Source organism: Anolis carolinensis, chromosome 2, assembly GCF_035594765.1.
Source record: "Anolis carolinensis isolate JA03-04 chromosome 2, rAnoCar3.1.pri, whole genome shotgun sequence".
Lineage (NCBI taxonomy): Eukaryota > Metazoa > Chordata > Lepidosauria > Squamata > Dactyloidae > Anolis > Anolis carolinensis.
Genome location: NC_085842.1, coordinates 118,123,382 through 118,150,555, shown reverse-complemented (window position 1 = coordinate 118,150,555; position 27,174 = coordinate 118,123,382). Strand labels below are relative to the sequence as shown.

The 27,174-nt window shown below is 40.9% G+C and overlaps 1 protein-coding gene and 1 long non-coding RNA gene across 5 annotated transcripts in view; one reads left to right on the top strand and one right to left on the bottom strand.

Annotated features, from left to right (window-relative positions):
* Positions 1-27,174, bottom strand: part of arhgef37 (Rho guanine nucleotide exchange factor 37) — a 66,786-nt gene that overhangs the window by 26,102 nt on the left and 13,510 nt on the right. For 2 of the 4 annotated variants that reach the window (XM_008104658.3, XM_062970451.1), the window contains 4 exons: positions 7,290-7,501; positions 6,476-6,599; positions 2,536-2,683; positions 700-899 (listed from right to left, as the gene is read on the bottom strand). In XM_008104658.3, the coding sequence (XP_008102865.1) occupies positions 700-899; positions 2,536-2,683; positions 6,476-6,599; positions 7,290-7,501 (684 nt within the window). Of the gene's footprint in view, positions 1-699; positions 900-2,535; positions 2,684-6,475; positions 6,600-7,289; positions 7,502-9,158; positions 9,298-20,230; positions 20,523-27,174 lie in introns of those variants that run through there. The other 2 variants (XM_062970452.1, XM_008104659.3) reach the window with 2 other exon arrangements.
* Positions 12,222-13,463, top strand: LOC134296202 (uncharacterized). Its single transcript, XR_010002817.1, has 2 exons — positions 12,222-12,883; positions 12,970-13,463. It is a non-coding gene; the product is annotated as an uncharacterized LOC134296202 (long non-coding RNA).

Sequence of the window (27,174 nt, the reverse complement as noted above, 5' to 3'; positions counted from 1 at the left end):
AGATTAAACTGAATCTCTGTCCTGACAGCAAGGTTTTTCCAATCACTTCTGTTGCAAAATTCACTTCCCTTTCTTCCTCTGGCAAGTGATAATTAATTCCATTCTCAAGCCATTGATTTGCTAACAATCCAATTTCAAAAAACAAAAATATGCAATGAGAGGCATCTTCTTACAAGAAAGCCTTCATGTCTATGAGAAATTGTCTACAGCATTATTTGCAAATAATGCTGTAGTAGACCATAGTTAAGATCTGAATCCACAAGCACCAGCTGAGAAAACTACTCCGCAAACCAAACCAAACCAAAAAAAAACAAAAACAGATGGAACATTTATTTCTTCAACTTTTTGTTTCTACATTGTTTCTTTTTCTACATTGTCAGCAATTTCTCCTCACCATTATTGATTCTGAGCTATGCTCAGATTAACTCATAGAATCTAGGCCACAGTGTTCTGCAATGAGATAGCAAGCATACCACACAGAGCAGGAATGGTGAGCCTTTGATCTTCAACATATTTCAGACTTTAATGCCCAGAAATCTTAGCTAGCATGGGCAATCATTAGAGATTACCACCCCAACATCTAGAGGGCCAAACAGTTCCAGTGGAAAAAATACCTCCATGTGGCTGAAACCAGCCTTGCAATACAGGCCTTTTGCAGCTATGCTAGGGAAGTCACAAGAAAGTACTGGCAAGTCTCACCTACTTCCTTCTGTCTTTTGTACTCGTTGATATTGACACTGACATCTAACATAGCAGAAGCAGCAGCTTGAAGGGCTTTGTAGGCACCATCATTGTCTGGAGTGTTTTCCAATATTTTCTGCAGCAGGAGTGGATATTTTGTGATCCGTTGAACTGGCATCACCAGGAAAAAGCTCAGGTCTGAAGCACTAGTGTGAGGCCTGTCCAAGAAACATACATACAGATAGATAGATAGATAGATAGATAGATAGATAGATAGATAGATAGATAGATAGATAGATAGATAAATTAAAAGGGTCTCAGAACTTCCTGTCATTCAGAAACACCTAACTCATCATGAAATTCCACTTACCTGATTAATTTCCCATATAGGTGAGTCACAGTGATCATGAATTATGGAGACTACGAACAAGACAAAGTTGCTTACCTGTAACTATGGTTCTCCAAGTAGTCCTTTGCGAACTTAGAAAACCCTTCTCCTCCCCTCTGTTGTCATGATCATCACTATGTACCACTATGATGGACAAGAACTAGCAGGATTTGACCTGCAGTTGTCTGGAACATGCATATTGGAAAAAGGGCACAGCTAGAGCCAAAAGACCATTTAGCACTAGATGTTTTCAAATATGGGTATTCAGGTGTAGAGTGCATTGTGGATGATGGGAACTACCAATAATCTGCTACAGCAGGAAGATCAAGCACTCCTTGTTTTTGCACATTCAACATACACCTTAAAATAGTAAAACTCCTTGAAATTCAAAAGTAAACAACTGATATTAACTTGTATGATGTATGCAGATACTGGCAGATTTACTCAGTCTGGTTTCCTTACTTATTTGGAAAAGAAAACTGTCACCTCTATGGTCAGTCACACAGAGAAGTGTCTCAGTCAGTTGAAATGATGGAGTGACACAGATGTTGTCAGCCACTTATTGAAGGCCTTGCCTCATTGCACAGTGACATGTTTGTTTAGCTAACAAACACTTTCTGGGACTGATTCTTCTCTAACACAGATGCTCAGGAGTAGGTGCTTTGCAGCAGCATTAGCACAAAGGCAAGGCTCACGATTTTCTGCTTTCCTTCTTTTTTAAAATATACATCCAAAAATACATTTGAATAGGCTGTAAAAGCAGACATTTGTATATCCAGGCTGGATAATCTCTTTTCACATTTAGATTAATCATCAGCAGTGATTAATGTTTGATAGCAGCAAAGAAGACATGAGGAATATCTTTCAAAGCGCAGGAAGACAGTAGAGATGGGTAAATCTCTCTGCTAGACTTTTGCCCACACTCTGTTTGTAAATTTTAGAAATTCTGATTTAAAAATTACTAAACTGAAGCAAAATTACCAGCCACTCGTGGTAGAGAGTCATTCATCCATCATTCAGTTTTTACTCTTATATTTCAACAATATATGTGTACATGAATGATCATAAGCAATTTAACCAGCCTTAAATGGAGTACTTAAAAGTAATAATTTCATTATTAAAAGAATACATACAGACTAGATGGATGGATGGATGGACTTCTACAAATTACAAAGAACTCATTCAATAACATAATTGTAGTTGTAAGATCAGTAGGGTAAAGTATGGCGTGTTCTTAAACAATACAGTGAATTATATATTCAATCCAAAAAATCCATTTCCTGATCATTATTATTTACTTAGCATTCTGATTTTCTTAAACCTCTTATTTGATTCACAAACAATGTTGAACTGAGTCAATCATGTCAATAAAAACAGAATATCCAGCAGTTTCCAGTTTTAGGAGGCGTTAACACATTCAGTGTTTGAGTCACACCATTGTTGATATCATCAAGAAATCTACTTACACTGTGGAAACAAGGGTATCTACAATCTCCTTTTGCAATCTTGGATTCTTCCTGTAAATCTCCAGCAGTAGTAAAGCTTGATCATAGTTAGCACAATACACTTTATAGACATTTTCCATCTCTTCTTTGAAGTCTTGGAATAAGGTGCCTGCAGTGGCCAAGTTATAAGACAATAACATCAATGATTCAGTCAGATTTCCATGACAGGTGCCCATGAAAAATATCAAAGGCCATCAAAGCAATAATGACAGGATTTTCCTCAAACCTCTGCAATTAATTCTTCTTCCATATTTATCTGGAATATATGAGGGAAAGTTCACATTACTGAAAAGATTTGAGACCTGCAGTAATATTTGGCTAATTAAATTTTTAAAAAACTAACTAGTGGCTAGAATTTGGAAGAGTTGATTAACTACCAGTCACTGCTTATTGAGCATTGCAGTCTCCCAGAGCTGCTGGCCTGCAATTTTACAAGTGACAATAAAAGCAACAATGGGAAGCATTTCCCTGTTGCAGGCGAAATCCAGGTGGGCAATATATGGCAATGAGCTACCTTTTTGCAAGCTATCCATTTTTTCAGTCATGGCAGGAAATAGATCTGTCACCTTCCTTAAAACAGGAAGTATACAATGTGTTTGGAGGGTGATTCGCACCCCTGAAAACTTTCCAACTTTATTTTAAAAGACACCCTTCCCTGTGTGCCTTCTTTCAAAGGCAAATTGAGGACTTTGCCTTTGATGTGCTAGTGACACAGTAGTTGCAATGGGTAGCAGATACTGAGTGTGTCTATGTGTACACAGAAAAACAGATGGAAGGCACAAAATGTGACAGCAGGAGCTACAGCTACCAGTAATATCAATATTGTTTTCCTATTTAGGAAGTTGTCCACCCCTATTCTAAAACTTAATAAAGCAATTTTGCAATTGTATGATTTGTTACTTTCCCTCACCATTATCTTTCCCGACCGACAACAATAGACAATAGAGCAGGTGGGCAAAGTGAATAATACAGGCCACATGGAGCCTTTGAGGCCCCTTAAGATGGCCTCCAGGATCTCACAGAAGTCCCTCAAACGTCTTGCATCCAAATAATCCCATTCTCCCAAAAGGCAACAGTTTGCTCCTCTATCATTTCAAGTCCCCAAAACAGACCAAAAAAGTAGGTGGAGTGGTTAAAAATTTGCCAAAATGGCAGCCAAAAATAACATTATGTTACTTCGGGTGTGCTGAAGCACACTATATGGCCCACTGGCAGGCGTAGGAAAGGGAAATGGCCCATGACTTGTTTGAAGTTGCATAGAATATAGCTTTTCTAGGCATTAGTCTACTTTTCCACCTGCTCTTCCTTCCATGTTATCTTCTTTCTCCATCTATAGTCAATTCAGTACTGTGTTTACTTCAACTTTTCTCCTTCCAGACTGCCTGTTCTTTAGCTTCCCTATTTCTTATACACTCTTCCTGTTCATGTGAGAGGCTTTAATTCCAGCTCCTTCCCTTTGCAAAACCAGCCCTTTTACACATTTGTTGAGTCCAGGGATATATTTGTATCTCATTGTTCCTCAACATAAGTTTTCTAGTTTTCTGGAGTGACAAGACTTTTCACTAGATGGGAAAAGTAAACCATTGCTTGCTGAGGCTTTTCAGATAGCCTCCCAACTCTGTGAAATTTATTCATGCATGACTAAGTCCTGCACAGTACTTAAGACCCAATCATGTGGCAAAGTCTAATTACATGTTCACCCTGCCCCAAAATAATTGATTTCAGCCTCAAGGCTTGATTCTAACTCTGATAGCTCTGAGGGCTATCAGTCACTTCAACGTGATTACATCATTTAAATATTCATCTGACCCGTTATGTGGAAACATATATATGCAAGTCATTCCTATACATGCATTACTAGATAGTAGCTGATGAATCGTAATTCCTGTAACCTCATGTAGTATGTCTAATGTTCAGGAATTATGAGAGTCAACTCAAGACCTGGGAACAAGGACCACAAGGAAGCAAGACAGTAGAACCAGAAGGGATTCTAAATCAGAAACCAAGCAATGGCTCAAATATTAGTTGCCTAGGTTACAATCTTTTGTGTAGTTTGATCTTCCAAATCTGTGCGGGATAAGCTCCTGATCTTCATGTCATATGCAAAACAATGGATAACAGCAAAACCTATTGTAGGATCTCTGGCCCAAGAATACCATAGAGCTATGCTGAAGGACCTCAAAAATGCCCAAAGAAGCCATATTTAGTCTGAAGTAGGCTTGGGGATAGGATGGCTGACTTTAAAATGTCCCAACCTGAGAGCTACAAGTGCTGTTGGTTTGCAATTCCCATTATCCCCAGTCCACATGGCAGATAATCAAAAGTGCTTGTAGCTGTTGTCCATTTATGTCTGAGGATCTAAACCAGATAAAAACTAAAGGGCACTGACCATTATCTATAAAAATTATAGTTAGCCCTCTGTTCATGGATTCAATGGCACTATGAAGGCAACCCTAAGGCTGGTGTGGCCTCTGATGAAAATGAGTTGAACACTGCTGGATTATGGCTTCCATCCTTTGCATACCCTCAAAGCTTTCCAATCTCTGCTTTCTGATCCAGTTTTACAAATTGTACTCCTTTTAGTTAGCATATACAATATTCTTTCAAATAATTCTGCTATGACCTTCTCCTTGTCCATAACTTTGCAAATGTTTTTTTTAAAAAATTTGATACAAATTGCCAAAACTTGTTTTCTTCTTAGCCATGCAAATGTCTTCAAAGTAATTATGTTCTTCTGCTAAAGGCGGCAACAACAACTTTATTTATACCCCAACTTTCTCCCCATAGGGATACACAACAATCCACACTAGACAAGTTGAACTGAAGTGCAATACAAAAGTTAAAAATTGATTAAATAGTAACAGTGTGGTTAAAAAAAATACAATAGATACACTAAATGGCCTTTAAACCTGATACCCCACCCCCAATCCCACCCAACCTTCCCAAAGAGTGTGCCTTCCCCAAATGTCTGTTGGCAGAAGAAGGTCTTGACCTGCCTGCAGAAGGCCAGCAGGGATGGGCCATCTTGGTCTCCTTTGGGAGGGAATTCCACAGCATGGGAGCAGCTACCAAAAAGGTCCTCTCCCGTGTTAGCACCAAGCGCACTTGAGACCGAGAGAAGGCTCTCCCCAGTAGATTGTAGATGCCTCCCAAGTTCATAGAAAGAGATACAGTCCTTCAGATAACCTGGACCAAAGCCATATAGGGCTTTGTAGGTCAAAACTTTGAATTGTGCTCAGAAACGTGTTAGAAACTAGTGGAGCTGTCACAATGGAGGAGTTGTACGCTCCCTGTAGCCAGGCCCCGTTAGCAGTCTAGCTGCTGCTCTTTGGACCAACTGAAGTTTCCAAGCACTTTTCAAAGGCAGCCCCATATAGAGTGCATTACAGTAGTCCACCTGGAATGTAACCAAGGCATTTACCACAGTGGCCAAATCTGACTTCTCCAGGAACAGGTGCAGTTGACGCACTAGCTTTAACTGAGTAAAAGCACTCCTGGCTACTGCTGATACCTGTGCCTCTAGGGGTATCCAGGGGTATCCACAAACTGTGAACCTGTGTTTTCAGGGGTGTGTAACCTTATTTAACACAGGTTGACTCCCATTCAAAAGCTATTGCTGGTGGCCAGTAATAAGGGAAGAGATGAAGTAGACAATTTAGACAGTGTATATGAAGCCAGTCTGGGCTCCAAGGGGAAGGGGACGGGAAGATACAGTGTATAAGTACACCTTTGTTTTAGTTTTTCTCCTCCTGAGCCATGACCAGCCATGACCAGCCATGACCTTCATCACAAAATTGCTCCCCTCCTTCCCTCTCCACCACAAACAGCAGAAGTCTCTCCTGTGGCTTGATATTCTGCCTAATTGATTCAGGATCTTAGCTATTAGCATTTTCCCACTCACTGATATGAAAAAGCTGATCGTGTTCCTGGTTCACTGTAGCTTCAAGTCCTTGTAGGAAATGTTTGGAAACTTGTAGAACATCATCAATATTTGAGAACAGTTCTTCCAGGTTGAGTTCGGGCAGCTGAAAAACACAATAGTCTGTGCACAATGTCCTACTCCGTGCTAAGCATGTGCCTCCATTTTTCACCAGAAAGTTACTTGCATAATGATTAGTCTCTTCCAACTCTGCTTCAAACACTATCTCAAACACCTTCTGATTTTATGAATGCAGAGAAGTAGATCAAGTTATTACATAATTAATGCAAAGAACTGAAGAACTATTAAGAGTCAGTAGCCACTGAGTGCTTACTAAAAGAATTCAGAGCTTTGAAAGTTACTTTTCTGAACTATTTCCAGGATTCACTGATCATATTGTCTGAGGATTCTGGAAATTATACACTATGGAAGAAACATTATGGAAACAAGATCCAAAAGTAATCTCCAAGAAAATCTATGAACATCAATGCATTCTCTGTTCCTACTGAAGGCACTGCAGAACACTATAACAACTGGTTGTGAATTATGTACTATCAAATTCTTCTCATATGGATTATATTCAGTCAAATTATCTCTGTGTCCAGTCTTCCCTCTGTATTACCAACAAATAACTTTGAATTTCAAAAAAATATTGAATGTTTCACTTTTTTCATCTCTCAAATGCCTTTCTGTTTATACAATTTAAGATAACCTGCTGAGGTTTTTAAATGTATTGCTGGATTTTAAATATTTATTTCCAAATAAATATGTTGAGATATAATTCTCTTTTTCTCACCTGCTTATTTTGGAGGTGTTTATAGATATCTGAAATGCACAGTTGAAGATTATGTACATAGCTAATCTCTGTGTTGATGAGCTCTTCAACTGCCAGTCGCTGATTCTGCTCCACTTTGTCAGGGCAGGCCACTGGGTCATATATATGTTGGTCAGTCTCGGGAGCTTCTGTGGCCAGGAGCTCTTCTGGGTTGTCATTTGCCATGCTAGGAGCTGTAAAGAAAGTGTAAAGATGAGCTATGGTCAATATGATCTTATTAAAACCTAAACCAGGCTTATTCTACCTTGGCAATTCTAAAGAAAATCATGTAGTATGCTCCTTATATTTTAGAAATGAGAATGTATATGTTCATCTAATTCAAAAGAGGATTGTTGTTTAAGTCACTGGCAGAAAACTCATGTATTATAGAGACTGCAGATCTGAGTAAATAGCCAGGAAATTCATTGGATATTCTTGGCTGGGTTCTAAAACCCAATCTGCTGTTTTCATTTGTCCTCAAGTCAACTGGCTAGGGGTGACCTTATGAATGACAGACATCCAAGGACTCGGGTCATCAACTGCAAACTTAGGGCCTTTATTGAATCAGTTCCACCTGATTCAATAAATATTGTGGTCAATATTCCTCTTTTCTTACTGCCTTCAATTTTACTGAAGCTCCATAAGTGGCTTTGAATTATAAAAACTTATAAAGGCTCATATTCTGAGACAACCTATTGGCTTAGTCCCCTGCTTGTAATATGGCTATAACATATAGGAACTCACAAGGAACTTGTGATGAAGAGAAGAGAGATTTTAATTACTGATAATCTTCTCCGTGGTATTATTAAATACCAAAGTCCTAATCTTCACTGTATTTCCAATTTATTTGTATGGTTGTGAAAGCTGTACAGTGAAGATAATAGACAGAAATTCAATAGTTATCATGGATTGCCAAAGGTACATAATGAATGGATCTTAGGGCAAATCAAGCCTAAATTCCAAGACTAAGCCATGACTAAGCTGAGGCTGTTGTACTGTGAGCATATCATGAGATAAGATGACTCATTAGACAAGACAATAACACAATTTTTAAAGTAGAAGGCAGAGGAAAAGAGGTAAAACACAGTATAGATGGATTGATTAAATCAGTGAAGCCATGGGACCTGAGTTTGCAAAACTTGAGAGTTGATGACTGAGGGTCCTGGAAGTCATGATAAATCAGTAGTGGTCTTCTACGTTAATAATTTTATGTAAAGTATACCCTCATTTTTGCATATTAGATGATTTTGTTGTGTTTTTACTTTGCTTGTTCCCATTTCTACCACTCATATGAAGACAAACCCAGGGGGAGTTACTGTGAAAAGATGATGATAGCTACTTAATAGGTTGTGATGTGGACTGATGGAAGCCAAACTGTATGTGACACACAGTTGCAAGTAATTTTTTTACATACATTGTTTCGAAGGCAAAGCAGCCATTGAATCTGGAATCTTGATTCAGCTTAATGATGGTGCTAATTAAACCTTTACCCAGGGCTATGTTATTCCTCAAAATCACTCCAACCTTTTAGTGGAAAAAGGAATTCTAAAGAGGAAGAAGAAGAGAGGATGGGGGTGGTCCTGAACAAAAAAATAATCTGATGTAAAAAGGTTAACCATCGCCCTCCAGTTCTCTGCTCATTTATTCTAACCTCCCACAGTTCATTTTATTCCAAATGTGTGCTTTCCCTTTCACATATGGTTCATGTAAAATGGATTGCAGAAGAAACAGGGCTGAGGGGTTTGCCCTTCTTCTGAGATAACACACTTCTTTCCTGCTCTCATCCACCCACTCACTGTGCACAGATTTTTTGCAAAAGAGAAACCAGTATGTGCAACTGGGATTCCTGACCTTAAAGAGTCTACATGATGTAGCTTTTTATAGATAGAACTTTATGGCATGTAGGTCTTAGGAGTGGAGAAACTGTCTGATATTGGGGTAGGCCAGCTATACAGCCTGGTAACCCCTTCAGTGAACGAAACTCCTTTGCCTGGAAAGAAGGAGAAGGAAAGAGTTATTGAGATAGGAGAAAGTTATATAAGGTGCTATGTGAACCATGTGGCTTGGTCCTATGAAGCCCTTTAAACATTCTACATAGTGTTGTTGCTGCTGCTCCTGTTGGCATCTGTACATTTGCTAAGTGCAGTGGTTCACCAGCATCAACCCCTAGATCAGGGGTCCCCAAACTAAGGCCCGTGGGCCGGATGCGGCCCTCCAAGGTCATTGACCTGGCCCCTGTTCTAAACTTTAGACTTAGGGTTGACCTAAGTCTACCTGGTCTTTGGAGGTCTCTTTGCTTACCTATGGTCTTATGAGATCATCTAGATGGTCTTTGAAGGTCTTTTTGCTTAGCTACGGCCTTATGAGACCATCTAGATGGCTTTTGGAGGTCACTTTCCTTACCAATGGTCCTATGAGACCATCTAGATGGCCTTTGGGGGTCCCTTTCCTTACCTATGGTTTTATGAGATTAACTAGATGGCTTTTGGGGGCCCCTTTCCTCACCTATGGTCTTATGAAACCATCTAGATGGTCTTTGAGGTCCATTTCCTTATCTATGGTCTTCTGATGACCTGATGAGATCATCTAGATGGCCTTTGAGGGTCCCTTTCCTTACCGATGGTCTTATGAGACCATCTAGAAGGTCTTTGGAGGTCTCTTTGCTTTCCTATGGTCTTATGAGATCGTCTAGATCAGGGGTCCCCAAACTAAGGTCCTCCAAGGCCATTGACCTGGCCTCTGTCCTAAACTTTAAACTTAGGGTTGACCTAAGTCTGAAATGACTTAAAAGCACACAACAACAACAATCCGCATTGTGGATTATTTCATCATAGTCCGGCCGCCCAACAGTCTGAGAGACTGTGAATTGGCCCTCCACTTAAAATGTTTAAGGATCCCTGTCCTAGATGTTGCTGGGCTTCACCTCCCAAAATCTGAACCAACATGAGCAAGAATCAAGACTTCTGAGAGTTGTATTCCACTCACTCAAGATCATCTAGGGATCTGTATTTATGAACCACTGGCCTATAATGCATATTATAAAGTGGTCACCTTAATTTTTTGACCTTATACACTCAGGTATATCAAAACATACATAAAATTGCCATAAATATACTACCAAGCTATGCTGGGGAAAATGGAAGGAAAAAGGATGAGAGGCCGACCAAGGGCAAGATGGATGGATGGTATCCTTGAAGTGACTGGCTTGATCTTGAAGGGACTGGGGGCAGTGACGACCGACAGGAAGCTCTGGCGTGTGGTGGTCCGTGAGGTCACGAAGAGTCGGAAGTGACTGAACGAATAAACAACAACAAAAACTATGTTTGCCAATCGCCAACCCCCCCCCCTTTTTTTTAACCAACTTCAGCTATTATTATTATGTTACTCAAAATGACAGCTCTGCATCAGGCACATATATAATCAATAGAGTGTGGGTTTTGTTGCTTTCCTGGGATGCTGAGAAAACCCTTCAAAACATTTTTACTTGTGGATTTACTTATGGACTTATGGGAGACACTCAGCATTCACTCTACATTCTATATGGTTTTATTTTTAGAATATAATTCCTGGAAGTACAAACAACTATAGCCTGCCCTCTACATTTGCTGGAATTAGGGACATGGGACTCTTGTAAATGTGAAAAAGCACAGTTTTTTTTGAACCTGCGAGAATACCTCTTTGGGAGTTTATAGGTCTTCTAGCATGACTTTATGGTCAACTTCTTCTGGAAGCTAACCACAGAATCACACTGGAGGACCTAGGTATTTTTTAGAAATATGTCATCTGTTGGAATCTCTAGATCCTCCAGCATAACTTTACTGTCAACATCTAGGAACATGCCACACTGAAGGATCCCAAGATTCCTAGAGAGAACATTTAATAAATTCCGTGAATAATCAAATCCACAAAAGTCAAATCCGCAAATGTGGTGGGCCAATTGTACAAAATTGTTGACATTCATCTCAAGGTATACCAGCTTAAGGAACAAAGCAGAAATAGAGGGTGACAAATACAATTTAGTAGATTTTATGATAACTTTGTTAATTTGACCATCTATGCTTAGGTTACCAGGAATTTTGAGAGTCTTGTCTGATAAAAGATGGTTTAATATGCTGTCTATAGCCACAGTTCATCAGATTAGTTTTCCTGACAGGCTAGAGACTACTGCTGACCTCAAGTATACACATTAATTAACTTCTTACATCTTAAACCCCTTCTACACAGCTGTATAAAATCCAGATTATCTGCTTTAAACTGATTATCTGGATTATATGGCAATGTAGAAGGGCCCTTAATAAACTACATTTCTGTCCTTTTAAAAATGCCTTTATAGAATAAGCATACTCTTATAATGAGCAAACTTTTAAATGTTTAAATAGATTATATGGTTACATCCAATAAATTATGGTTTAAGATAGCTGGGGGAAGGACAAACTAGAGTCAGTGCAACTGTGTGTTTTTAGAAGTTGCAGTATTTTCAAACTTAACCATTCCACATCCTTTCTAAAAATTTCTAGATTCTAATATGTTTTCACTATATTTTAGGGTGATAATCTCTCTCACACACACACACATACACATACCCTTAAGAGCCATCTCCATGGTGGTATATACCTTAGTTAGTCATTACATCAATAACATCTTGTTTGGATTACTGTGATTTGCTCTACATAGGGATGCTTTTGAAGAATGTAGGAAAATTCAGCTGGTCCAAACAGCTGCAGCTGGGGCTGGCTACAGGGAGCACACAACTCCCCTATTGCAACAACTCCACTGGCTGCCAATGTTCAAAGCACTGGTTATGACCTATAAAACCCTATTCAGCTCACAGCCAGGTGATTTGGCATGTTGTATCTCCCTATATGAGCCAACCCGGGCTCTGAAAAGTCCTTCAGTTCCAGCAACTTGGTTCTTGGTGGCTGGCTGCCCCTGGGCTCTGGGACTCTCTTCCTGCAGAAGTGAGAGGGGCGCCCTCCCTGTTGTCCTTCCAGCAGCAGGCTAAATCTCTTTTATTCAACAGAAGGTTTTTAAAGAATGTGTTATGATTGAGCCTCATGGCTCTGCTTCTGGCAGACGTGGACGTAAGACTCCTCGAGAGTCAGATACTCTCGAGGAGCGAGAAAGAAAGAGGCTGCGAGATATCTTTGCAGAACCATCTGACGAAGAATCTTTTAAGGGGTTCACGGAGAGAATGGAGGAAGAGCTGGTTAGCTCGGAAGAGGATGAGATGGATTGGACTCGGGTAAGGGAGGAGTTGGGTGCCACTGGCAATGATGGGATGGAGGATGATTGGGGACCTTCAGGATTAGACCCATGGACAAGCTGGAGGGATGGGACGGGATCCACAGCTGGGGATGCTGTGGGGCGTAGTCAGAGGTGTTCCAGCTCTGATGAGGAAAGTGATGAGGAAACGCCCGGGTTAAGGAGGGCAGCTGATAGTGATGAGGATTTGTAACTGGCATAAAATGAGGCTTGGGAGCAATTGCAAATTGCGTTGGGCAAGGTAATCTGGACGAACGCTTGGGATCTGTGTGGGACGCTTTCCTGAAGACTGGTGTGTTTTCGTGTGCTGATACGTAAGTTGTTTTGGAATTTGGGTTCAGACGGCGGGAGGAATTGTGTGGGCTTTTGTTTGTGCAAAACCTCTGCTTAATCTCAATAGCTTTGACCTTCCGTCGTCTTCTTGACGGACGCCATCTGCTACTCTGGATTTACGGACTGAAAACTGACTACGGGCTCGCTTTCTCCTATTGGACTTGGAAAACTGCAAACGTCTGATTCTGCCTCTCGACCTTCGGAACGAACTGGGACTACGCTACTGCTTCAATCCTTGGCTGCTGAGTTTGTATTGGAAATTTGCCTTGCTGTGTGAAGGAGTGACTCCTAGTTACTCAAAACATAGTGCTGGCAGCAGAGAGGCATCTGCTGCCAATTAGTTGCATTCTTTTGAACTCTTTGTTTCCCAGCTTCTGTTTGTTTATCCCCAGGCTGAAGCAAGCTGTTTTGATTTTACCCGGATTAAACTCCGGTTTAATCCGGTTTATCTTTTGAACGTTTTTCTTGCCCCTTTTTGTTTTTAAAGGCTAAAGTTGCCTTGCCCTTGTCTTTTACGGGCATTTTGAGTTCTGTAAATCCAATAAACTCTGTTATCTTTGATCTTGTGGCGTTCTGTCCTTGACAGAATGGGCCAAAGGATCTCTCATTCTTGGGATTGCCAAAAAGCAAAGTTGACTTGATGGCAGTTAAGAAAAAAGTTAATTTGACAATATAATCTACATCTGCAGCTGCGCTCAACCTGTATACAGTACTTACAGATAACAGGGCATGCTTTTCTATTAGTTACAGTGAGGAAATGATTCTAAGCAAACTCTTAGTTATTTCACTTGGTACTATTGCATTATACTGTAAGAGGCTGAGATATGTGCCTGTGGAGTTTCTGGAATCATTTAAAATATCTTTACTGAACTATGTTTTTTGGTCTGAGTGAGTAGGGGCTACCATTTCCTGCACCAACTGAGGCAGCAAAACATCTTTAGGCAGTAATGGTAAATAAACATGTACAACTGCTACAAAATGCTAATAAGCCTCTTTCCAGAAGAAAGTGAAATAAGATATGCATTGCAACCATGGAGCTCCTCACTGCTTGGAAATGTGGGTGGAAGAAAACAATGTTTTCCACTTACTACATGTTCACTTTGTATGCAGCGGGGAAATCAGCATCCCTTCAGTCGAAATTCTGCCTTGAGAAAAGATTTCTGGATATCATATAAAAATGAGCAACATACATACTTCTTATTCAGCACTAACTTCTGTTTCACCCAACTGCACTTATTTAAATGAAAATAACCTATATAAAAAAAGAAATGCTAAAGGAGATGGTCTGCCTTTCGCCATGCAGCACACAATCATGTCCTTACATCATAGCATTATATCTCAAAAACTGTGCCAGATTCTGTTGTATATCCATAGTGTGAGGTTATTTTTAACTGATTGCTGATGATGATCAATTGTATTCACTGCAGGCCAATGGCTGCAAAAACATTTTAAAATCTTTTAGAATCTAAATGGGGAAACTACAGAGGGCTCTTTTACAGAAGCATCATTTACTTGAATAATTTAAAACTGTTTATTAATGTAACAGAGAGGCAAAAAGTAGGAGGTTGGCACCTTTACCATGCTCATTTCCCCAGAGATTTTGACTCCTACTGGGCCACCTTTGTATGAGAATATTTCAGCACCAGATATGGTGTTGTTTATTCTATTTGTGTTGAGTTTGGTTTGTGGATGTTTTAGAGGCTTTAAAAAAGCAACTGCAGAAAAGACAAATGCAGGTTGGATATACACTGCACTATAGCCCAGGATCTGAATTCCAGATTACCTGATTTGAACTGGGATAATCTGGGATAAAATGATAATCTGGGTTATGCAAATAATCTGGGATCAGATCCTGGGATATAGGGCAATGTACATGGATTCAGTGGTGAATCCATGGGGTCCTAATGGGTGTGTGTGTTGAGAACCCATTGCTCCATGCCCCTCATTGCCCAATTTACCTGGACCCCGATCCCATGGGGGGAAGCATCACCACACAGCAGCCTCCCATTGCTCCTGAAGCAACACAGGTGTACACTGCTTGCTCTCCCCGTTCAGAACGGAGCCTGGCCAGAAGTCCCTATGCAGCATGTAAAGGGCTCTGTGTCGAAAGCAGAGAGCAAGTGGAGTATGATGGGCAAATCAGCCTGTCTGATGAGGTGGTATAATTCCGTTTTAACTGCTGTGGATCCCATAGCATCCTGGGTTGTGTAGTTTGCTCAGAGGCACCAGAGGCTGGCTAAGGATTTGAGAAGCCTCTCCCTCAACTGCCAATTACAACATTTTTATAGGATGCTGCCTGGGAAGTTCAAGTGGAATCACAGGGCTGTAATAGTATAGTGTGAATGGGTCCCAGGAATATTCTAGCACTCTGATTCTGTTCCAATCCCCACCCCAAGTCACATGAATATTTGTGCAATGATGATTTCAACCACTCTGCCTTCAAACTGATCCAGAGGTTTCATTGGGGGCCGGGCTGTGGGGGGGCCGGGCTGTGGCGCAGCTGTTGAGCAGCTGCCTTAAATCACTCTGACCATGAGGTCATGAGTTCGAGGCCAGCCCGTGGCGGGGTGAGCACCCGTCAATTAAAAATAAAAAAAATAGCCCCTGCTCGTTGCTGACCTAGCAACCCGAAAGATAGTTGCATCTATCAAGTAGGAGATAAGGTACCACTTATAAAGTGGGGAGGCAAGATTAACTAATTTACGACCTGGAATGAGGAAGTGCCGTCAGTGTGGATGATGAAGCAGCTGCTCCCCCCTGTGGCCAGAATCGAACATCCCCTCAGAAGATGGTTAACTTGCCTCTGCGTGTGTCTCTCAGTCTCTGTTTGATGTGTTTATGGGCATTGAATGTTTGCCCTATGTGTGTTATAATGTGATCCGCCCTGAGTCCCCTTCGGGGTGAGAAGGGCGGAATATAAATACTGTAAATAAATAAAATAAATAAATAAATTATAGCTACAGAGAACAAGGTTGAATTTCTGGAAAACACTATTGGAATGTCTCCCCTCCTTTATAGACTGATAAGAATAAACATATTTACATATATAAAACTAACTTGGTAATCTGAGAAAATTTCTAATGATACCAACGCTGCTTTGTTTGTGTCTTTTGTCACTGAACAGCTGTGCAGGAGTGATATATGCATTTATGTTTAATTTGAGTTATATCTGTCTTTCCCCCAAAGCTATGACTAAAGGATGCTCATGACAAGAGATAAATAAAAAAAAACCCCACAAGAATTTATAATACTGAAAAGATTATATTAAAACACCAATGAATTTATATATATATATATATATATAACTGTTGTTGTTGTTGTTGTTAACATTTACCTTATATAACTTGATTTTTTTAACAAAAATTTCTGAAGTTACCCATGAGTATGTATAAGTTGTGGAATTTTAGCCAAAAAAATCAACCCAAAAGACCTCAGTCAACTTACCCACAGGTCAATTTGAGTACTGTAGTGTTTTTCTTTTTTAAAAGAACCATCTTCTCTGAGTACTAGTGATGAAAGAGCTTTGTCCATCTTGTAAGAATCTAAAAGAAGCACTGACCCCCTCTCCTCACTTCACTATGGCCCCGCGTCTGCCTTTTTTGAATGCCTCAGTGGTAAAATGCCAAGGACAGCATTGATGCTTTCCTCTCTCCATGAAATGACCCCAAAACCTACCTGTGATTCATACATGAGGTCAACTTTTACAAGAGGTATATATAGCATATTCTCAATGAGGTCAAGGAAGCACAGCTTGGTTGGCTAACAGGAACAAATGAAGCTAGGAGAATTAGAAAGAAAAGAAAGAAGATACAAGAGAAGAGGATTATGGAAGGAGATAGAAGATCATCACTTCTAGGAGATGTGAAGAGGCGAGAGAAAGGAAAAAGATCTTTAGCCAGGAATTATGGGTGAAGGAGTACAGAAGGAGAAAATACTTAACCAAGAGCTGTGTGTGGGAGGAAAAGGAAAACAAGCAAGATATTTCTACCATGCTTTTGCTAACAGCGATGCACTTGTGTGTCAAAACAAGAAAGACAATTGTATTGTCGTTTCAACCATTCAGAGTGAATGCTAAAATGGGAGCAGAAATAGGACAGTTGAGAATAAAATAGGGAAAGCCACAGAGCCACAGTCCTACAGTAACATATTCAGCATTCCAGTATCTTCTCATGCTAATTGTTTCTTCCCACTGAGCACTTGTGCCTGGCAAGGACCGAGAGACTTTGGGAAGGGAAGGAAATGCCAAGCAGATTACCTGGCGAGTCCAAAGCAGTAACTCGGAAGCAGCTTAGAGCAAAAAGGGATAGCAGCACAATTATTTTTAATTGGTCTGGGATCCCTCCTCTGACCTGAAAATCAGCAAAAGGGGCCAGGCCCCAAGATCTGGAAAATGCAGAGGATTCGGATCTTCAAAATCCCAGTCTAACCACTATACCACACTGATTCACTGACCAAAATGTGAAAGGATTTGTACTTTAAAGGTGTTAACCTCTATGTTCCTAGGGAGCCGATCAACTCTGCAAAGTTTGCAGTAGGCCTCCACATGAAAGACATTTCTGGAGCATAGAGAAGTTGATTTTAGAATATCTGCTATTTTCTAACAGAAAAAAGAGAGAGTGGAAAACATTTATTGCAAGAAACATACCTCCTCCCTTTGTCCTATTTCCTTCCTGCTGGTAGAAAATTGGAAGAACTGAAGTCTGATGGTTTATTTCCTGAATTCTGTGTAATAATTTTTTTCAAAATGAAATAGAGATGCTGACAAAATGTTCCAACTAGTCACGTTGTCAAAAATATTATCAAGAACTACTATCTCATCCAGGATTACCATTAGAGGATGGTCAGATGAAAAGAACTGTCATTAAAGAGAGACTTTTTGATAGTGGCATCCTAGTCATGGAACAGCCTTTCCAGATATTATGATCTTTGAAAAATCAGGCAAAGACCTTTGTCTTCAGCTAGGCAGTTCAAATAAAGTACTTACTCAGGCTCTCTTTGGATCTCATCAGATGGCCCTTACAAAGCCAGGGGACAGTGGGGGAAATCATAGGGCAGCGTCACTTTGCATTCCCTACCTTTCAGGGGTCATCAGAGTCATGGTATCCCTTCTCACAACATTTCACTACTGCTCCCCGCTTCTACTCCTCCTCCAGCTTTCTTGTATGAGGAGTTGGGTGTATACCCATTCCTCTGAGCGTTATTTCTCTACACTGCAGGCAGGGAGCCCCGCCAGAAGTAGCCCTGCATCATATGATGGGCTCCGGGGGAAGCGGGGAGAAGACACTTCTTGGCTTCAATGTGATGAGGTCCTCAGTTTTTAAATATGTGTTTTAATTCTGGGATTAGTTTTTATTGTTGTTGTATTGATGTTGTTTTGGTTTTCTGTTTTATTTGGCAATTGCTTTGTTTTCCATATTTTTGGGGGGTGGGGAGGGGTGGCTCAGATTAAACAGCTTAGTAAAGAAACAAATATAAAAGACGTGTCCTACATGCAAGTGGCAGGGCATGAAGATAAAGGAGCTAAGGAGACTATAGGACTGAATCAAAACTTAAAATTTGACAGAAGAATGCAAGATACTGAAAGGAAGTGGGGCTATTTGTGGACTAAAGGCCAGGGAAACAAGAGGACATGTTATGTTTAGAATCATGACTGACAAAGAATCCGTAATTCTGTTGGATACAAACAGAATTATTCAATTCATAGTTTTTACCATACCTGCATCACTGTTACACAGCAAGTGTTCAAAAGGCTAGGGACAAAAAGATGCAAGGGACTAGATTACATGTATTGATTTGAATAAACTGACCGATTGTTTGGCCAAAGACTTTTAGGTGATTTGAAAAAGCTTAACTTTGACAATTGTACAATTGAAGTTGGGAGAGAAATGTGAATGGAGTGCATTATTACTACTTTTCCCACTGAACTGTTACTTTAGGAAAGACACTGGTCCTCCAGATACATCAGAGCCAAACTGTGATATCTAGACATTAACATCTCCAGTCAACATTGGGAGCTGACAAAAAAATAGGATTTAATACAAAACCTTTCCAGCATGGAAGAATGGCTATAAGTTAGGTATTCTTCCATGATATCTATAAAATTCCTGGCCTGTCTACATGTTATGTGATTTCAGCCTCCATAAGAACTATGGATTCTGGGGCCTGTAGTGTCTAGATTCCCATAAGGCTGAATAAGACACAGATGAGTTGAAGGCAAAATCATTCTCAATGGCCAGAGAGGATGTCAGCGGAGAAAGCACTCCAAAAAAACTGACATACCTTCAACTGAAAACACATGGGTTTATTTATAGTACCATTTGACAGAAAGGTAGAGCAGTATCGAACAATTGGAAATTGCTGTGCCAGTTCCTAATTGATCCTGGATGGTGCTGGCTAGGATCCACAGCACCACTGGAGCAGTTGCGAGTCCGCTTATGCCTCTGAGCCAATCAGAGGTAGGCAGGAAATTTAATACATTGTCATTTGTGGATTTCAAGCCTTTGTTTGTGAGTCCTTCCCAGAAACTGGGTGCATCTGGGTGGAATGAGGCAACATCTCCAGGATAAAATTTTAGATAAAATCAGATAAAGGTGGGAAACCTTCGTGAGAAAACCTATTATGTATCCTGGAATTATTCCAGGCTATTGTGAGAGGATTATGATAATTATGAAGCCATTCCCTAAGGTCCTAAGGCAGTGGTTCTCAATCTGTGGGTCCCCAGGTGTTTTGGCCTACAAGTCCCAGAAATCCCAGCCTGTTTACCAGGTTTAGGATTTCTGGGAGTTGAAGGCCAAAACATCTGGGCACCCACAATTTGAGAATCACTGTCCTAAGATTTGGTGGGAAACACTCTAAAATATTCCAAGGGAAATTTGCGAAAGGTTACTAGCACACTAGGAAAATTTCAATATGTGCTGGGTGTATATCTCAATGGAGCCACAGATAATAATTCATAATTTGGGGGTTTAATTGAGAAGACAGGTAGCACAATTCTTGTGGGACTATACAACTTCCAATGCCTGTGGGAAAAGCCCATTCCACACACACACACACACACACACACACCCCTTACCATCTCCTGTGAAAAGCACCTGCCCATTTCCTCCTAGGGATAGTATAACAGGCAAGACCTGGAATGTGGTTATGCAACCTTTCCTCTCCTCCAAGCCGGAAGAGACAGCACTCCCTGATTCATGGCTTCTACCCTGTAGATTTTGCTAACCCCACACATTTCCAAGGTCTTGGCTTTGCTTGGGATGGAAAATAACTCCATTGTCAGCAAGACCATTGCTGCCAAGCACTTCTGTTTCTTGCTCATTAATTCTTACCTGCTAATTAGCCAGGGAATTCTGACTTGTTCAAGCTGATTCTGGTGCTTCTGGTGAAGGTACCTTTGAGAGAGTTAATGAACAACCCACTGTTTTTCACTTGCAGTAGTGACACAGCCTTACGTGGGCTGAAAGGATCAGCCTTCTCAGTTATGTGCTAGCCGAAGGCCCGGCCCGGCACTTTTCATTTGCTGTTGCCATCCTCTCCCTATGCTGTTTACTGCAGTTACATGCTGCATGAGAGTCCCAGAGAGTCAGATGAGCCCGCCTGCTCAGTACTCCCTTTAACTGCAAAGCGTAGCCACAGCAACAAACATTGGCTCTGGCAGCCAGTCAGCTGTGGAGATTGCTGGATGAATGTAGTGAATGTCCTGCTCAGGGGAAAGGAAATAGCCAGGCCCAAGAGGAGGGCAAGCTGGGCAGGGGAGGAAACAAACATCTATACAAAGTGAGCAAATAATGTGAGGGGCAGAAAGGGTGGGCCCCAAAAAGTATATTTCAGCTTTGGCCTGCTGCCACCTCCAAGTCCAATGCACTTCTCCACCTGTTTACTAATTGGCAGCCCCCCACATGTTCCAGTGACAACACTTCTTAAATAGCTTCATTCGTTTTTATTAGCAAGCACAATGTGGATCTTTATGCCTGCCATGAACCAGCAGGTTTGGCTTTTTAAAACACTCCCCCAAAAATATAAATGGCCTGCACTCATGTTGCCAGGGCTGACAGGTGGGGACATAAGCTATCCCCTGGGACTGATTTCTGAGCATTTGGTAATTGCACATTTTTGCACCATAATTGCCCCAAATCAAAACAGATTTGATTGGGAAGGAGTACAAATTGTACCAGCAGATGAGGTAGGTTTCATGTTTAATTCATGTTTATTAAATTTTCACAACTTTATAATCATGTTTGAGGGCTGGAGGAAATGAAGACTTCATACAGTAGCAGCCAGCCAAGCTTTTCAGCCAATTTCGTAATGGCATAGCTCTCAATTTTCAGAGAGCCAAGTTAGATTGCTTTTCCTTTCACCCTTCCCTCCTCAGTATTTGAAACTATCCCAACAACTCCCTTTATGTCATGTAATCCCTTGGGCTATTCCTCCAACTATCCCTAAGACGACCCTAGAAGATTTGGAAAGACTGGCACATCTCCATGGTGCTGTCAACCTCTCAATATGCTGTCATTCACATGGGAGTTCTTTAAGCCTATTCCCGTTGTGCTGAATTTCCCTTGCACCATGTTTTCTACTCTATAATATTCCTGTTTCTAAAGAACGGATTGTGTTTTTCCTGTCAGCACTGCACAGAGCTCCCTTTCCCCCCTTCCCTTTTTTCTTTTTCAGAAGGGTGTTTACTAGTAGTCTAAACAATTTTGGTCATAGCTGCTTTATTTTGACTTTGATATTTTATACTTCGTTTTAGGATGTTGGTCTTTAGCTGTATGATAGTTTCTACTTTGGTATTGGTGGGATTTCCTTTAAGTAAAATTTTCTACAGAAAAGCAAAAAAATATGATATGTTAATTAGTATGTATATAAAATTCAGTTGATGAAGTGTTTAAAAACACAGTGGAATGGTACACAGAATATTTCTACTGAGTTAACTGAATGCAAACAGGGGATGAATTGTGCCTTTCCCTGACAAATCAGAACAGCTGGAGTATATGGACCAAGGGCATAAGTTTTCTGATATTTTGATACTCACATTTCTTAACCATCCACCTATGGTGATTCCACTTGAAAATCCTTACCTTTTTTCAATACTGCCTCTATGATTCTTAGTTAGATGTTTTCCTCCAAATTCTGTGTATGGTTATGATGTGAGATGTTAGTCTCTAACCCTGCTAGAATATTGGTATAATGGCAAAGAGGTGCTAATTACATTAAACAAATCTGCAAATTTATAAACAAGTTTATAAAACACAGTTTTATGTGTTTAGAGACCTTTAATCTTGGTAACTACAAAATAACTAATCGTAATGCAGTTCACAATTCACTCTCTCACAGTTTCAATTTTCAGCAAGTCAGTGAAGCAATTTGAACATATGCTCCCAGAACCTCCCTAGCTAGAGGTCCCAGGGTGCTGCAGGCTGTATATACACATGGAGTGTGTATGTAGAGGCTAATACTATTAGCCCTTTAAAAAATGTCATTTTCACTACCCTGAAACGTCATCTCTTCTTTATACCCCCTTCTGGGCAAGGACTGATTTACATACCACCCATCCTTGCTCCATTGCCCGGAAGCACTCTCACTACATCTTTATTATACAACACCGCCTTCTTTCCTCCCATTACCACCCCTGTGCAAATGTAACCAACATTCTTCTCCTCTCACTCAGCTTATATACACTTCATTACTCAGTCACCACATAATGTGATATACTACAATGTCAAAACATAAATTACAGTTGGCTCTACACATTCACAGGGGTTAGAGGTGCAGGAACCCCATGGAAGTGGGAAGATTGTGGAGGTGGGGAAAGGCTTCCTGCAGGGCTCCTCAGATTTGTGGAGCAAGCAGGTTTATGTGGGAGCTTCCCCAAAGGGGGTGGGGGGTGAAGAATCTGTCCCTCGAAGCCAGATCCCACAGTTATCACCTCCAAACCCTAGTGTTGTCATGCACTTTTATATGACGGCCACATGCTTTGGGAGGAATGGGAAAGGGAGAGCAATCACCTTCTTCCCTGAAGCTTGAAACCACACATGCTTTGAAAGGAAGGAGGAGGGGACAATTTCAGCCGCCGCCACCACCACACTCCCAAAGCTTGGGGTGCCATGTGAACACACATTCATACTTCAGTCCCACATCTCAGAGGAAAGAGATGATAAAAGGTAGCAGCCACTAATCTTTCCCAAAGCATAGGCTGCTATGTGAATTTTGTGTTCACATTGATATAGCAGCCTCTCATCTCAGGATGTAGCTGCCTGAAGCTGGCTGCTGTGCAGCAGCTGGTGAGGGCGACTGCTGATGTCCCGCTGCCCAAAACCTGACACACTTGACTGGAATGAGCAGAGCAGCAGTGATGGCTTTTATCAACCAATTCCCAAAGCCCAAAAAGCAGCTGATACATCTGAATGGGTCCTTGGGAAGAAAGAGCAGCAGTAATGTCCCTTATCAATCACTTCCCAAACCTCATACAACAGCTGGGTTTGGGAGATGGTTGACGTGGCTGATTACTGCTGCTCTGTCCACCTGAAGCATGAGTCTACTGTGTGCCCATTCACACAACAGTATCAAGTCTCAGGAGAAGGTTGGTGACAACCATGGTGATCTCTGATGTTCACACCTCTTCATCAGGGCAGGAGGGGGGAGGGGCTGATGACAAACTCATGAATAATAAAATCTGTGGATGCCAAACCCATGAATGTGCGGGGTCCATCTGTACAACATCTATATATATAAAAGGATAAAGTTGCGGGCGCAGTGACTATAACAACAAAACTAAACATCCCAGAAATACGAAACTTGGCAACACAATGCAAAAGGCTTGCCTCCAGGTTACAACAACACAACCACACCACAAAACCACAATCCAGACCCACAAAACTCACAACAACGCATCATGCGATAACAACACGACTAAACGCCCCAGAAATACAAAATTTGGCAACACAATGCAAAAGCCTTGCCTCCCAGTTGTAACAACACAACCACACCACAAAACCACACAGGACCCACAAAACTCACAACAACGCATCGTGACTATAACACAACTAAAGGCCCCAGAAATACAAAATTTGACAACGCAAAAGCCTTGCCTCCCAGTTGTAACAACACAACCACACCACAAAACCACACTGGACCCACAAAACTCACAACAGTGCATCGTGACTATAACAACACAACTAAACGCCCCAGAAATACAAAACTTGGCACACAACTAAACGCCCCAGAAATACAAAACTTGGCAACACAACACAAAAGCCTTGCCTCTCAGTTGTAACAACACAACCACACCACAAAACCACAATCCGGACCCACAAAACTCACAACAACGCATTGTGACTATAACAAATACAAAATTTGACAACACAACTCATCCACCTCCCCAATCCCTACATTCACACTTGGCTTCCAAAAAAACAATTACAATAATAACAATGACAACAACAACAACAATAAGAATCAACACCATCACAGGCAAGAAACAGCCAGGCACTGAGGCTGAGAGGCCAGTCAGTGCTACACTGGGCCTCCAAAAAACAATACAGTAGCATCTAACTTATCCAACCTTCATGACCACAACAACAACAACAATAATAAACACCTATACAGGCAAAACAAAAAAAAGACTATTGTACCACAATAAAAATATAAACCGCACTCAGCAGAATCAGACATTACAACTAACAAGAAACCAAAGACAACAGGGATCTCAAGCAATTATCAATCAACACAAAAATTGAAGGTAACAGACTTCAAATACTACTACTAATGTGAGTATAACGAAGGTGGAGGTCACAGCATAAATACAACCTAATGTAGACTGACCAACACCACCAGACTAAGCCACAGCAACGCGTGGCCGAGCACAGCTAGTAACCTATATAACATTGCAAGGTCATTCTGGCTTTGCATGCTGATTACTGCTGCCATAGCAATTCAGTGATTTGTCAGCATTGACTGGTCATATCTGATATTTTCTCAGAGTACACTTCTCCAGTTGTATATCTACATAATTGGAGGTCCAAACTAGATGTGACACTAAGCTTGTCACTGGGAGTCATATCAAGGTTTTTAAATTAATAACAGGTACAGAAAAAGTGGTTTTAAGTTGTACCATGGAGATGTGGGGAGGGAACGCAGATATTTTTCTTCCCATCACAGTTCTGGCAAAAAAAAATCACCCTCTAACCCACATCTGCTGCTAAATCTAAAAGCAAAGCAATCCTTGGTTGTCAATGGAAGCTTTCCTTCCAGTAGTAATATCACATGGGGAGATGGATGATAATTGGGAACATGGCAGAGGAAGAAGGGATTAAACCTTGCTGCACACTGAAATCTTGACAAAAATGGGTAACATGACTGGAGAGAATGTACCAATGATTGCTATTTTATTTAAATCAGTGAAGCCAGAGAGCAGAATCTTGCACCGCTCATGCAAGTTTCCTGATGCACACTGTAGTTCTAGAAGATACAGCGCCTTTTTGCATGAGGCAAGTAAATCACATTTATATCTGGATAGCACCTTCCATTGCAGCCTACTGCATGACCTTGCCACTCTTTTGCTGTTGTCCCATGGAAGACCCTTTTAAAGGTGATTTTTTTAACTTAACATGCAAAATCCAGTGTTGATCCCCTTTCTTGGTTCTATCAGAATATAATTTCCTATATGAAAGTTGATTGTTATTTCATCAATTCTGGGTGGTCAGTGGGCATGTGCATTGTGTGGGGAGATTATTTCCAGAGTCTCCGTTGCTACAACGGTAAAACACCATGACTTGGTATTACCTCATTCTCCCTCCCTCCCTCACCCCCCCCCCCCTTCCCAGTGCTGCTGTAGGTCTGAAATGTGTAGGATTGAGATGGAAAAAAACACAAGAAAAATTATAGTTCTTTACTTTGACTTTCTGCTTATCCCCTTCTGTGTAGGGATAATGCCTGACCTTCCTTTACAACATCATGATGGCAAAACATGGACAGGAAAGAGGTGAGGTGAAGAGACTCCTCCTTTGAGGGGCCCCAATAAGTATTTGATTTGTATCATGTTCAAACAGGAGGTTATTCACTTGTGCTCTCTCCTCTCTCCCTCCATCCTCAACATTTTTCAGAAAAGAGACAGGGATAATGTTGGAGGAGGTAGTGATAAGATTTTAGTGCTAAATTCTCTGTAATCTCAAAACAAATCTGAACATTCCTAAGAAAACACAGCAATCCCAACTGCATGGTGTTTTACAGTTACTGCCTTTATAGTAGAGGATAAAGCATATAGTCTCCAATGAGTAGGTACTCCAAGACTTCTGAAGAAATGGGAGTGTGATGGGGTTGCAGGGTGGAAGAAAGGAAAGATCCACTGTGCTAGCATTTGCTTAGACAACACTGAATATCATTCAGTATAAGTGTCAGTTAGGGAACCTCCAGATGTTAGGCTACAATTCCAATAATTCCTGACCATTGGTCATGTTGATGGGGATGATGGTGTCCAGCACAATGTAGAGCACAGGTGGTAAGTGTGGCCCTCTACATGTTGAACAGCAAATTCTGAAATACTTCAGAGTTGGCTTTGCGAATTACAGCTGCAGAGAATTTTAGCTCAATAACCGCTGGAAGGCCATGCATTTCCCATTTCTGGTCCACCCTTATGCAAATGTCCATGTACTACCTCTTTAGCTATTCAGAGTACCTCATCACAGACTTTGAGGAAATGCATTGCTTTAAAAGTGACATTTAAAAATGACCACCGTGAAGTTCAATTATTTCATCAGCTTGTCACAGTGACATTTTCACACTCCAGTAAATTGTGGTAAATTGAACAGTACGGTTCACATGATTTAAATGTTTCTGAATGTTAAAATATCCAACTATTTTTGCCAACAAGGTCTTGAGATGCTTGACTTGGTCTGGGTTGCTGATAACTGCCAGTAAAATGATTTCTCTCACACAAAGTTGAATACATGTAAAGAGAGATATAAGTGATATAACAAAACAGCCAGGGTATTAGGACATCATGAAGAGAAGATCTCCTTGGTCATGATCATTTTCTATCATAATATACCTCACGTGTCAACATCACCAATAGCAGCAGCACATCACTACCATCATCATCCCAGACCTTCAGAACTCAAACCTTTGCTTCCAAAGCAGAATGCCTTGAAAACATAGGAGAAGTTCCTCCTTTGCTGTACTCAATTCCATATGCTTATATTTTTGAAATTCAGTATTTTTGGTGCAAAATAGATAAAGGTAAGCAGGAAAAACTGACAGAATCATGGAGTAAGAAGGG